The 14,584-nt window shown below is 36.1% G+C and overlaps 1 protein-coding gene across 1 annotated transcript in view; it reads right to left on the bottom strand.

The window, feature by feature from the left end:
• LOC121380586 (putative sodium-coupled neutral amino acid transporter 11) overlaps positions 1 to 14,584 on the bottom strand; it is a 136,617-nt gene that overhangs the window by 2,974 nt on the left and 119,059 nt on the right. The window contains exons 7-12 of the mRNA XM_041509470.1: positions 13,914 to 14,026; positions 10,955 to 11,034; positions 7,731 to 7,801; positions 4,143 to 4,304; positions 2,992 to 3,104; positions 468 to 605 (exon numbers count right to left, since the gene is read on the bottom strand). Of these exons, the coding sequence (XP_041365404.1) occupies positions 468 to 605; positions 2,992 to 3,104; positions 4,143 to 4,304; positions 7,731 to 7,801; positions 10,955 to 11,034; positions 13,914 to 14,026 (677 nt within the window). The remainder of the gene's footprint in view (positions 1 to 467; positions 606 to 2,991; positions 3,105 to 4,142; positions 4,305 to 7,730; positions 7,802 to 10,954; positions 11,035 to 13,913; positions 14,027 to 14,584) is intronic.

Genomic DNA, 14,584 nt, shown 5'->3' on the forward strand with positions numbered 1-14,584 from the left:
TGTGTGTGTGTGTCCAAGTTATTACATTGGTTCTTAAATACAGATAATAACTGCTATAGCAAATGACACATAAAATGTTTTTAGAACACGGTTCCACTAGTCAATACAAATTAAATCTAATATAACCAAAATTAACAAAAACTAAATAGTATGTGATATTTTAACAAGAGTACGGGGTGAGACACATGATACGTCTGTTAATAGTTTGATGGAAAACCATAGTATGCATCAAGGATTTACTGTTATGTGCAGTAGACAGTGAAAAGTAGGTCACCGTGAACTAGCAATAGTATGCGACACACCGCCATGACAAGTTGTTCCTACAAGTGAGGTTTGATGGTCCTGTATGCATCTGTATGCAAGATATGGTCTGGACAAGAAAAAGTTAACAGACGGACGGACTACGCCATACCATAAAACAACGCCATCATAGACCGGTGTATAAAAAAAAGAAGAAAAGTACTTACATTGAGTTCAAGCACTATGCCGAGACAGTCTGTTGCCATGGAAACCACAGCCGTGAAGAACACAATGAGGATAGTAATTGTGACGTGGCGCCACATGGGTGGGTCTGGGTTTGATGGGAATACAGCATTTTCTATAACCTAGAGAAGAAAAATATTGAAAACATATCCCTTGCATTTATAAGTAAAGATTTGAAGATTCTACAACAAAGTTTAACGTCATTTAGATTTTAATACAATTTTGTATGAACGTGCAAATTTCCTTTCATCCACTTAGGAATTCATTATATTACACTACTGAAACTTGAACTATCATCTTTTAATCTTTTCTAAATCTGAATGACAAAACAGTTATTGTATCTCTATACAATGTGGGGGCGAGACGTAGCTCAGTGGTAAAGCGCACGCTTGATGTGCGGTCGGTTTGGGATCAATCCTCGTCAATGGGCTATTTCTCGCTTCAGCGAGTGCACCACGACTGCTACATCAAAGGCTGTGTTATGTGCTATCCTGTCGGTGGGATGGTGCATATAAAAGATCCCTTGCTGCTAATCGAAAAGAGTAGCCCACAAAGTGGCGACAGCAGGTTACCTCCCACAATATCTGTGTGGTCCTTAACAATATGTCCGACGCCAAATAACTGTAAATGAAATGTGCTGAGTGTGTCGTTAAATAAACCATTTCCTGCTCCATAATGAATGCAAGAATACATGTATAGGCTACAATAAAAATTACACATTTGAAGTTTAATGATCTCGTACAAATTAAGAATGGTTTACTTTAAAACATAAACAAAACCACACCATAGCTTTAATTATGCTTGGGACATTTTGTTCATTATCAGAATTTAGCAACAATTATGTAACAAAAAATTATAACCCCAGCCATATGTAACATTTAGTACATGTAACTGTGAGACCACTCCCCTTCCAACAATTACATAATGCTTGTGAACACACACACCCTTTACTTTTCCTGTAATTATGTCATTTGATAAAAATTATTGGATTTTCTGACTATTTCTGTTAGTTTGGTTTGGTTTGGTAATACATGTAAAGTAATTACATGTTGAAGAACAAAACAGCAATATCTGGCTGCATTTTACTTTATAAATCAAAATGAGACGAATTGTTTTGAAAATGTACACAACTCTTGAAAAACACACCACTCTCTTCCCCATTATGTTTTGTAACACATCTCATGATACCCCCTTACCATTATGTGACTGTTGAACAGCCCCATGGGTGTAACATTTTTGAAAACAAGTAAATAGAATAATATTGTCTTGTTTTCAAGGGGAACAACTCTGAAGGGATTCAGAGTCATTCATGATGGTCCAGTATTCATTCTTTCTTACATTGTACTAAATAAGAGAATTCTGAATTAAAGACTAAGTCTGAGGTAGACCATCAAAAATTTACAAAATAAAACCAATAATTTACATTGTTAATTTTTGTTTTTTAAATGGAACTGCATATTTTTTTGGAGGGGTGGAAAATGAGAGCTTCTAATAAAAACAAGTTTTCTTACACACCCACTGGTGCTAACACCATGTGTTATTTAGGATCACATATACCCTGTTTACACATGTACATGTGTTAACAATTTCAAGGGTATACGACTGGCTGCTCCTAGGTGGTGACCAGGTCACCAATGCCATATATCCAATGAAAAACAACACAATGGAAATAGATTACACTGTGACGTATAGTTAACCTGACAGTTAGGTGTCTGTGACGTGTAAGTCAGCTACAAGTGTAACAGTTGTAAATATCTTTTAGTCAAAAACGACGTTAAAATTTGCTTAAAACCTGGTTTTTGAGGATATGTAAGAAATAGAATAATACATTTGTGTCCGTTAGATACCATTTATTTCTCAACTCGTTGTTTTAAAAAATATTAAACTCACTTTCACTCGTTAGATACATTTTAAAACAACATGTTGTGAGATAAATGATATCTAATAGCCAGTCATGTATTATTCTTGATGTATATCTCTATCACCAAGTTTTCAGGTAGATTAACTGTGAGATGGCAGAGTTTTTATAGATATACTTCATGGGTGTGGTCATAGGCTTTGTTTTATTTAACCACACCCTCAACACATTGTATTTACGGTTATATGGCGTCGGAGATATGGTTAAGGACCACACAGATATTGAGAGGAAACCTGCTGTCGCCACTTCATGGGCTACTCTTTTAGATTAGCAGCAAGGGATCTTTTATATGCACCATTCCCATACAGGATAGCACATACCACGGCCTTTGATGTAGCAGCAAGGGATCTTTTATATGCACCATCCCACAGACAGGAAAACACATACCACAGCCTTTGATATACCAGTCGTGGTGCACTGGCTGGAGTGAGAAATAGCCCAATGGGCCCACCGACGGAGATTGATCCCAAACCGACTGCACATCAAGTGAACGTTTTACCACAGGGCTAAGTCCCACCCCAATATTAGTTTGATTAGGGTGACATTAGCTCCACTGGCGGCGGGAAGTGATTTGGTGTAGTGGAACCTACATCTCGTGTGACGAAGCACTCCACTGGGTAGGTCAACATGATGGTGACGGCAAAGGCGACACGAGCCACGTTCATCAGAATGTCGTCATGGCAATAGTTTTCTAGAAGATCACCTTAAAAAAACAAAAAACATTTTACATCTATGTACATGTAGGTTGCAATTATGAATTATTGTGCCGTTTGCCAGTTTTGTTGAAAATGGATCCATTAAAAAGAGGACACCAACATAGTAATGTGCGATATTTCATAATATTTCATTCTGTTTTATAATAAAATTAATAATAATGAAAGAAATATTTTCAGAACATTTTGATATTTATGACCATCTATGAGAAAACCCAAACAAGTTGCCAATAGAAATTAATGTTTATTTTAAATAATGTTGCAGCGTCATAGTTGCAAGTGCCATATTTCTTATGTACAGAATTATTTTAGACAAAAATTGATATTGAAATACTATGGAACATTTCAATGTCCAGAAATGTTCTGGTTATAGACATACTCATATTCTAAGCTAAACAAAATCTAAGTAAATGTTAATTTTAAAGGGACATTGCTGAGTTTGCTGCATTATAAGATGTTTTCGACTAATAAAATATTTCTACGATTAAACTTGCATATTAAATATATTTTCTTGTTTAGAACATCAGTGTCTGTATATTCAATGAGTTTCTGGTCTTCTTGATATTTGTAAGAAGCCGAAACTGGATTTTGTCTTCAAATAAATTTGTACATACTAAAAAAAAAAAAATTAGGAATTAAAATGAAATTTAACCTAGTACAAATATTAGAACAATCAGAAACATGTTTAATATACATCCACTAATATATTATGCAGTAATTACAATCATTAAAAAGTCACTGTTAGTCGATAACATCTTAAAATATACATCTTAAAATATGCAGCAAACTCAGGAATGTCCCTTTAACAATATAAAAATATTTTATTTGCAAAAAAACTAATAAATGGTTACAAAATCAAGATATAGTTCCTTTAAAACAACCAAATAAAGTTACTCCATTTACTAATTTTGGTTATAACAGCAAAGTGTCTTTTTTATTCACTTTCTAACATATAGAACAACACATACCACAACCTTTGACAATTACAAAAAATTCCACTATTAAAGCAACATGAGAAGAAATGAAACCTTGTGTGAGCCCTGTGAAAGACACGTATCCGACAATTCCCAGTACTAACAGCATGACCATCGCGAAGAGCACGCTGAAGTGGGTGACGAACCCCCACCGTTCATGTGTTGGGTTCTCCAGTGACGAGTGAATCAGGAAGGTGTTGTGGTGACACATGTAGGCTGCAAGACACAAACCATGTACCCGGTATATATAGAGGATATTTCATGGTTTTTGTCAAATATGATTTATATCTCATCAATTGAAGTTTGCAATCATATCTCATGAGTTGCACCTATTCATGAATGATATACATGTCTACCAGCCACCTTGTGTATTCGTACGATACTGTTGTTAATGTATCATGTCTATTAGTACGATATTGTTAATGATATCTCTACAGCGCGATGAGTGTGATATGACTGCAAACTTCACGAGATCAGATATAAATCATATTTAACAAAAAAGATGAAATTTTCTATTTATTATATAACTTTTGGCAATTTACCTTTATTTCTTAAAATGCCAGCAGCAAAATAGTTCTAGCTTTCTTACAGTGAAGATAACACTTTTTACAGTGACGATAACACATTTTAGAGTAAAATAGTGAAAATTTCACTTGAAAATGTGTTATTGTCACTGAGTGACTGATAACACTTTTATTTCACTGATATTTTAAGATATTTCACTAATTGTTATACATATAATAAATGTGAAAACTTCAATCTATGTATACATCATTGTTAATTTATGTTATCTATTGTGAGATTATTCTCGACTTAAATTTTCAAAAAGTCAAAATTTCCTAAATATCTCTATTACATGTAGTTTGTGAAGACTGCCCATGGGAATACTTATACTAAGTTTCAGAACTATCAAATGAAGGTAAGAAATGATTTATTTAACAACACACTCAACACATTTTATTTACAGTTGTATGGCGTCAGACATATGGTTAAGGACCATGCACACAGATATTGAGGGAGGAAACCCGCTATCGTCACTTCATAGGCTACTTTTTTTTTGATTAGCAGCAAGGGATCTTTTATATGCACCATCCCATAGATAGGATGGCACATACCATGGCCTTTGATGTACCAGTCATGGTGCACTGGCTGGCGAAAGAAATAGCCCAATGGGCTCACTGACGGGGATCAATCTCACAACGACCGCACATCAAGCAAGCGTTTTACCACTGGGCTATGTCTTGCCCCCCAAACTATCCAATGAAAACTCTAGGAGTTTTAATGTTAATTTTTTATTTAAAATTTTTAAATATAAGTAAAAAGTTCAAAATGTCCTAAATATCTCTCTATTAGTTTGTGCCCTGAAAATACTTAAACTAAGTTTCAGAATTATTCAATCAAAACACTAAGAGAAGACAGACTTTAAAATTTCAATTTAAATATTTGTTTAACTTAATAATAAAAATTCAAAAATTCTACATTTCTAAAATATCTGTATTAATTTATAGAGGGTGCCTCAAGAGGATCATCATACCAAGTTTCAGAACAATGCATGCAAAACTGTAGGAGAAGACAGACGTCAAAAGGAAAAACTACAGGAGAAAATGGACTTCAAAAGGAAAACCTGTAGGAGAAGATAGACTTCAAAAGAAAAAACTGCAGGAGAAAATGGACTTCAAAAGGAAAAACTGACAGACAGACAGACTGAGGGACAGTGGACGAATCGGTATCAAAAAAGCTCTGTTAACAAATATTATAGTGGAGCTAATAAAACCGATTTAAGCACCAAAAATAAGACAATCAACACACTGAGTATAGGCCTATTTCCATGGCTATATTGACTGAAAGTTTATAGACAGTTCTGTCTTTGGCACAAACTCTAACCTCACCAGAGATTCGTGTCTGGCACTGATATAGGAGATATGTTTAGGGTTTTAAATAGCAAAATTCAATTTTTTGTAATTATGCACTCTCCCAAGAGTCGTGGAACCAATTTGAAAAAGGATCAGAAAAATATTTTGGAATGAGATTGTTGTCAGGAAACATTTAAACTTTCAAAAAAAATTTAAAAGAAAATTAACAAACATCCATTTCACAAGCGACACTTCGTTCTTTTTTTTTTTTTACACATTCAACACAAACTGAGAAGGAAATTATACTAGATTCCCAGGAGAAATTATCTGCACAGTATCCGACTTACGAGACATCTGTACATTTTGAAGATAGGAAATTGGTGAAATAATCAAACAAAGATGGTAATGTTACTTTTCAAGGCATTTGTAATTAAATTTTTGCTACAATCATCACAATTTAAAGGCTCCCAGCTGGTAATGTAATTTTGTTCATTTCTACATGAATGTACACCAATGTCGGGGAACATCACAACTGCATAATAACATGTACCGGTACTTTACATTATATGTACACTGAGCATTTTTTAAGAATAAAACAAAAGCAACAAGAATTCAAAGACAAAATATAAATATGTTTGTGTTACTATTAAAGGGACATTCCTGAGTTTGTTGCATTGCAAGATGTTTCCGACTAACAAAACATTTCTACGATTAAACTTACATCTTAAATATATTTTCTTGTTAGAATATCAGTGTCTGTATATTCAATGTGTTTCTAGTCATCTTAATATTTGTAAGAAGCTGAAACTAGATTTTGTCTTCAAATAATTTTGTACATACGAAAAAAACATATTTTAGTAAATAAAATTAAATTTAACCTAGTACAAATATTAGTTATACAGCCACTAATATTTTATGCAGAAAAATATATTTGATATGTAATTACAATCATTAAAAAGTCTCTGTTAGTCGATAACATCTTAAACATTGCAGCAAACTCAGGAATGTCCCTTTAATAAGTAATTTTACAAATTTAATTATAAGGATTGTCTGGTATTGCTTTTAGGTTCATCTGGGTGCACACAAAAAAGCATTGCATTCTTTTATGTCTTCGTGTTCACACCAGGACTCTAATTTGGCAAATTAGAGGGCAATTAAGGTCATATGGTTTATGACCATAAAACAGGGTGACAATTAAAGCAAACTTCAATAAGTGTCTTAAAATAACACAACATAAGCCATTCAAAATAAGAATGAATCGTCGGGTTAGAGTATGACGCAAAGTAAAACACAGTCAGCTTGGTCGAGACACTTTCCTGAATTTCCAGGACATTGGTCTTATTATTATAGCAGTTTGGCCTGATTCACCAATTCACACATGCTGCTTTTTGGAGGGATCATACCCTGATGAACCTAACTGAAGTAACAGGTAATCCCTAGATAATTAGTAGTCAAATAAAGTTAAGTTAGATATAGGCCTACCAATATAGCCAAAGACACCAGGCCCACATGTCCTTTGCTTCCAGTTATCCAAAATTAAAAAGTATTGTACCATCACTACATTTATTCAATTAAACAACTGTACCATCTGTATTCAGATTATCACGTTCTAACATTTTCATTTAGATGCTTAATGCAGGCTTTACTGTAAGGTAAATTGCATAGGGCATATTTGTTAAATTCATTGACATGAGGATAGTGATAATTACACACACACACACACACACACACACACACACACACACACACACAAGGTATTTATATTACTATTATTTGTAACAATACTTACCAAAAGCCATGATTGCAATAGCTTGTGTTATGTTTATATTGGCAAATTGCCAGGCATCTGGGGTGGGTGGGCTAAAAAAAGAAAGATGTAGTACTGTATACAATTCAACTAAAATAATATTAAATTTTGATTAAATTGCAATTAATCATGTTATAATAAATATTTTGTCCAGCTTCAAATAGAAATACTTAGCATAACAGGTTCTGGTATTTGTTCATTTGAGTTCCAGGATTATTTACAGATTAATATACTGTAGTTTCCTGCAATTAATGTGATCATAATATACTGACGGAGAGAAATAAAGGATCACACAGATAGCAACAAGAAATAATGACTGCATCAAAACATTTATTTCTATGTTTTGTCTATGAGTCACACATTATTAAAACAAAACAAAAAAAAGATTGAAATTATAATATATTTATAAAACACAACTGTCCACAATAGTCCAGCCAAATGCCAGCCACGTGTGATGAATATTGCAGGGTCTTTGGCACCCTATTAAAAGCCATCACAATCCATCGCATGTGAATGGATTTTAGCACGCTAATCCTGAGGTTGACCGTTTCTTTATTTTGATGTCATCAAAAACAGGAGGGACTAAACAGGTTGTTTAATCGATATGTATAGACATGTTAGTGAATTGATCTCATTGAAGACGCGTGTAACTTGGATTTAACCTAAAAGTACACAGACGTGTGTTGTTAGGAAAATAATATTTCATAGGGGAGGCTACTCGCATTAAATTCATGTCACATTTTAGTCTGCCCACTGTCATTCACATTAATTTAGGGATGTGTTATTTCAGGATCTACAGCAGTCATGAAACAGGAAAAATGACATGTTTTCCATGTATGATGTATATGTTTGAATTTTTATTGACCCATTGAATAGGTCACATTCAAAATTCCGTAATAAACTATAAACTTGTCATATCAAAATTCTAGTTAAAATTGCAGCTCACCAATTTCTACCATTGTGATACAAGAACTAACAATCTTGGAAAGAACTGCCATGGAAAGATTGGCCAACCTTGAATTTTCCACTCGTGTAATTGTGTCATTATTTCATTAAGACATATTTATGATCCTCACAACAATTTCTGCATTCCCACTAATCAACAGACCATTCTATATGATAATTACATGCAGTTCAAAAATAAAATCAGCCAGAATAAAAGAAAGTACTTAATTGGATCCTTATACTATAGCCATCTTGAGCAGACAGCATTGACGAAAACCAGTCTATTTTAGACCTGGATATCAGCAGAGATGTTGAATGATGACCAGTGGTTGAATTTGCATAATTATACTGCAAACATATAGATTGAAACATTCTTTTATTAGGTGGTGGGAGTGAGTGGTCTAAAAATATTCTGACAATATTGAATTCTCTTATATATTTTTTTCACTGCAGTACGTCTTAAGACCCTTAAAGCAATTGTCCTGATTTTGTGACATTGTGACATAACACATTTCTTATAAATAAAAAATTTTAAACACTAAAAAAGTTAAAAGTTTATTTTGTTTAACGACACCACTGGAGCACATCGATTAATTAATCATCGGCTATTGGATGTCAAACACTTGGTAATTCTGACTTGTATTCATCAGAGGAAACTCACTATATTTTTTTCTAATGCAGCAAGAGATCTTTCATATGCACTTTCTCACAGACAGGAAAACACATACCACGGCCTTTGTCCAGTTGTGGTGCACTGGTTGGAACAAGAAAAAAACAATCAGCTGAATGGATCCACAGAGGTGGTTCGATCCTTCAACACAAGCACCTCAAGCGAGCACTCAACCAAATGAGCCAAATCCTGCCCCCCTTTAAGCACTAAAATTATATACTAAATATAGATTCTTGTTTAGAATATCAGTGTCTTTATATTCATTACATTTCAACAACAAAATGTTTGAGCTTATATCCAATTAAGGTTCAAGCACGCTGTCTTGGGCACACACCTCGGCTATCTGGGCTGTCTGTCCAGGACTGTGGGTTAGTTGTGAGAGAAGAGGGTGTAGTGGTTTTACACCTACCCAATGAGTCGTTAAAACTCTCTCTGGGTGGGAGTCGGTACCATGCTGCGAACCCTGTACCTACCAGCCTTATGTCCGATGGCTTAACCACAACATTACCGATTCAATTTGTTTCTGATCATCCAAAGTTTTGTAAATATCTCAAACTGGATTTGGTTGTCTAATAATTTTGAGCATACGGAGAGGAGGGGGGGTGGAATATATATCAGGAAATAAAAGCAAGCTCGATCTATTATAAACACTATGATGACCAACAACACTTTTAATATACAGCCACTGATTTTTTTAATTCAGAATAACATATATTTGATGTGTAATTATAGCCGTTAGTCTCGGTTAGTTGGCAACAATTGTACTAAAAATTCAGAACTCTCCCTTTAACAACCGACTGACTAAGAATTATCTAACATTGTAATCAGTTCAGAAAAAAAATACGGTAAAATGTGGAATTATCCTCTCATTATGATGGAGGTTTTTTTTTATGACCGCAATCTCAAGAACCCTAGCAACTGGCTGACTACCCTTCTAGGTTGTAATCAGTTCAGAAAGGAATACTGTAAAATGACGAAAGGATCTTAAGTGCATACTCAGCCATATTGAGTTGGGGAAATAAGGAAGTAGGTAGAAGCAGACGGATACTACAATGGAGCTGTCAAACTCTCGCCTGGCCGTCAGTAGAGATATTGAATTATCATGACAAGCCATTAGAATGAGATTAAAGCAAGACTCCTCGCCATCAACAGATGTGTGTGCTTCTTGTTTCCATAATATGCAGATACGCGAAGGCAGATGACAGCCAACAGAGACACATTAAACCATGTAATGTGTGTGTGTGTGTGTGTGTGTGTGTGTGTGTGTGTGTGTGTGTGTGACAGGAAAAACATCAGTAATTGTTTTCATGTTTAGTAAAACAAGGTAGATTTATTTGGAGGGGGGGGGGGAGCGGGGCGGGGGTAAGTAAAATATCAGACGACAGTCAACAGACACACATTAAATTATATAGTGTGTGACAGGAAAAACATCAGTAATTTTTTTCATGTTTAGTAAAACAAGGTAGATTTTTTTATGCTTTTAGGTGGGGGAGGAGTTAAGTAAAATTTTGGATGACAGCCAACACAAAGAAAGAAGGAAAGAAATGTTTTATTTAACGACAAAATTGAATCCTAAAATAAATATACTCACATGTCTTTGGCAAAAATGGCAAGTTTGACTATGATACTGATCAAGATGAAAACTATCAACACAATAGACAAAAATGCCCACTGAAAAAAAGAAAAAAGTGAATCAAAGTACATGTATACAATATACAATAAAGAAATAAATGTTTTATTTAACGACGCACTCAACTCATTTTATTTACAGTTATATGGCGTCAGACATAGGGTTAAGGACCACACATATGAGAGAGGAAACCCACTGTCACCACTTCATGGGCTATTCTTTTTGATTAGCAGCAAGGGATCTTTTATATGCACCATCCCAGACAGGGTAGTACATACCACGGCCTTTGATACACCAGTCGTGGTGCACTGGCTGGAACGAGAAATAGCCCAATGGGCCCACCGACGGGGATCGATCCCAGACCGACCATGCATCGAGCGAGCACTTTACCACTGGGTTACGTCCAGCCCCACAAAATAGAATAAATAATTTTTCATTCCATTAGATGTCATCTGGAACCCTCATCCTTCTCATGTTTGTGAAAAATACTTAGCCTCCTAAATATAACTCAGAGATACCCATCACAGAACTCCCCCCACCATCCCGGTAAACAACTATTGATAGGCATTCTAAGTCCTGTTTGTAATACAGTATACACAAAATTAAGACCAATAGTTTCTGCTAAGTAAAAAAAAATGTTGCCATGTTTGTGGCAATCCCTTCTCTTCCAGTTAACAGTAACTAATCTTTGGTATGTACTGTCATGATACAAGAAAGATCTACAACCTTGAGGCATATCTTGAGGCATTGCGAAAAAGTTCAGAAACCTTTATGTAGGACAGACAGACAGAAAAACAGACAGACAGGACAGACAGACAGATAGACAGGACAGACAGAATGACAGATGGACGGAGATGAATGAAGGATAGACATAAAGAAAGACAGACAGAAGGACAGACGGATGGAGATGAATGTAGGATAGACAGAAAGACAGACAGACAGACAGACAGACAGGACAGGATAGACAGGACAGATGGACAGAAAGATGGAGATGAAAAGTACAGTCCCCCTCCAATTGCATGGACCGGTAGGGAACATAAAACCAGAGGCAGGCCTGTATCCTTGAGCAGGATGAGCACGAAAATCTAGGATTCATTTTATAATATCCTAAGCCAAGAACATTCCTGGTTACTTGATAATTAAATTACTAAACCACCCACATGAGTAACATGAGTGACGACAGCTGTGCTGCATTAATACCTTTTCTTTTGCTTTTTCGATCAATTCTGAATGGAATGCCAGACTAAAAATTGGGCCAGAGTTTGGTCAATGGGAATTTAATGAACACTGGCCTCCAGACATTGCATCACCAACCGAGCGGTGAAGACTCGCAGACTGCAAATGTGCAAGACAATTCACCTCATGCCATTTGGCAACATCAATAATTGAAACATCTAATCCATGGATTAGCTAAGAAATTTCTCCTTTTTTCAATTCAAGTTGAAGTTCAAGTTCAAGTTGAAGTTCAATTTTTTTTTTTTTTTTGGATGATGTAACTTCAACTCTATTTTGAGGGGGTGGAAGACACTGTTGTCAGCTACCTGGATATAAAAGGAAACCCTATATGGCTCATACCATCAGCCTCAGTGGTAAAGTGGTTATGATGTTGAAGGAAGGAAGGATAGGTTTTGTTTAACAACGCACTCAACACATTTTATTTACAGTTATATGGCGTCAGACATATGGTTAAGGACCACACAGATATAGAGAGAGGAAACCCGCTGTCAACACTTCATTGGCTACTCTTTTCGATTAGCAGCAAGGGATATTTTATATGCACTATACCACAGACATGATAGTACATACCATGACCTTTGTTACACCAGTTGTGAAGCACTGGCTGGAACTAGAAATAGCCCAATGGGTCCACCGAAGGGGATCGATCCCAGACAGACCGTGCATCGAGCGAGCGCTTTACCACAGAGCTACGACCCGCCCCATGGTTATGATGTTGAACTTACGGCTGGTAGATACTAGAATTGCCTCCTGGTGGGTGGGTATAACACCCCTATACTATTAACTTCTCTGTCACTAAACACTAACACTTAACCACTGAGCTACGACCCGCCCCATGGTTATGATGTTGAACTTACGGCTGGTAGATACTAGAATTGCCTCCTGGTGGGTGGGTATAACACCCCTAAACTACTAACTTCTCTGTCACTAAACACTAACACTTAACCACTGAAAAATGTCAGTTTGTTTTGTTTAATGACACCACTAGAGCACACTGATTTATTAATCATCAGCTATTGGATGTCAAACATTTGGTAATTTTGACTTATAGTCTTAGAGTGGAAACTCACTTCATTTTTCTATTAGTAGTGAGGGATCTTTTATATGCGCCATCCCATAGACAGGATAGCACATACCACAGCCTTTGATATGCCAGTCGTGGTGCAATGGCTGGAACGAGAAATAGCCCAATGGGCCCACCGACGGGGATCGATCCCAGACTGACTGCTTTACCACTGGGCTACATCCGACCCAGTTCTCGTATGAAGCCAGGTAAACTCTCACAACATTTCGATCTCAAAGAGCAATATAGAACAATGCAAAAAGACAATAAATTATTTGTAATTCCATCCAAACAACAATTCCAGTTACCAGTACATTTAAAACGTTACAGGTGAGAGTCCAGGGATGTATTGGGGGGGGGGGAGTCTAAACGGTGGCAAGAGAACTTTCTAGGAGGGATGAGTTCTGCTCCCACGGAAAAATACGAAAAAAAGAAGAGGAAACTCTCTTGTGTGTTGCTAAATGACATGAGGTAAGTGCCTTGTAGATTTACAGTCTGAAAGTCTTTACCGCTCAGACAGTGATGCCTGTGTTGATGACAACAAAAAATTAGTTTAGGTCGTTATACTTCAAACTAAATTTGACAATACAAGTTCATAACAAATGAACAAACTGAACTTACCTTGCCCAATTTAACAATATTTTTATACAAAGACAATGGAAGAGTAATGAACAAGGTGGACAGAAAGATGATGAACTGGCGATTCCCCAACACAGAATGGGCTAACGTTTCACCTGAAATACAGAACACAGATGATCAACTGGCGATTCCCCAACACAGAATGGGCTAATGTTTCACCTGAAATACAGAACAAAGATGATCAACTGGCGATTCCCCAGCACAGAATGGGCTAACGTTTCACCTGAAATACAGAACACAGATGATCAACTGGCGATTCCCCAGCACAGAATGGGCTGATGTTTCACCTGAAAATAAAGAACACAGAAGATGAACTGGAGATTCCCCAGCACAGAATGGGCTGATGTTTCACCTAAAATAAAGAACACAGAAGATGAACTGGAGATTCCCCAGCACAGAATGGGCTGATGTTTCACCTAAAATAAAGAACACAGAAGATGAACTGGCGATTCCCCAGCACAGAATGGGCTGATGTTTCACCTAAAATAAAGAACACAGAAGATGAACTGGTGATTCCCCAGCACAGAATGGGCTGATGTTTCACCTAAAATAAAGAACACAGAAGATGAACTGGCGATTCCCCAGCACAGAATGGGCTGATGTTTCACCTAAAATAAAGAACACAGAAGATGAACTGGCGATTCCCCAGCACA

This window comes from Gigantopelta aegis, chromosome 9 (genome assembly GCF_016097555.1).
Source record: "Gigantopelta aegis isolate Gae_Host chromosome 9, Gae_host_genome, whole genome shotgun sequence".
Lineage (NCBI taxonomy): Eukaryota > Metazoa > Mollusca > Gastropoda > Neomphalida > Peltospiridae > Gigantopelta > Gigantopelta aegis.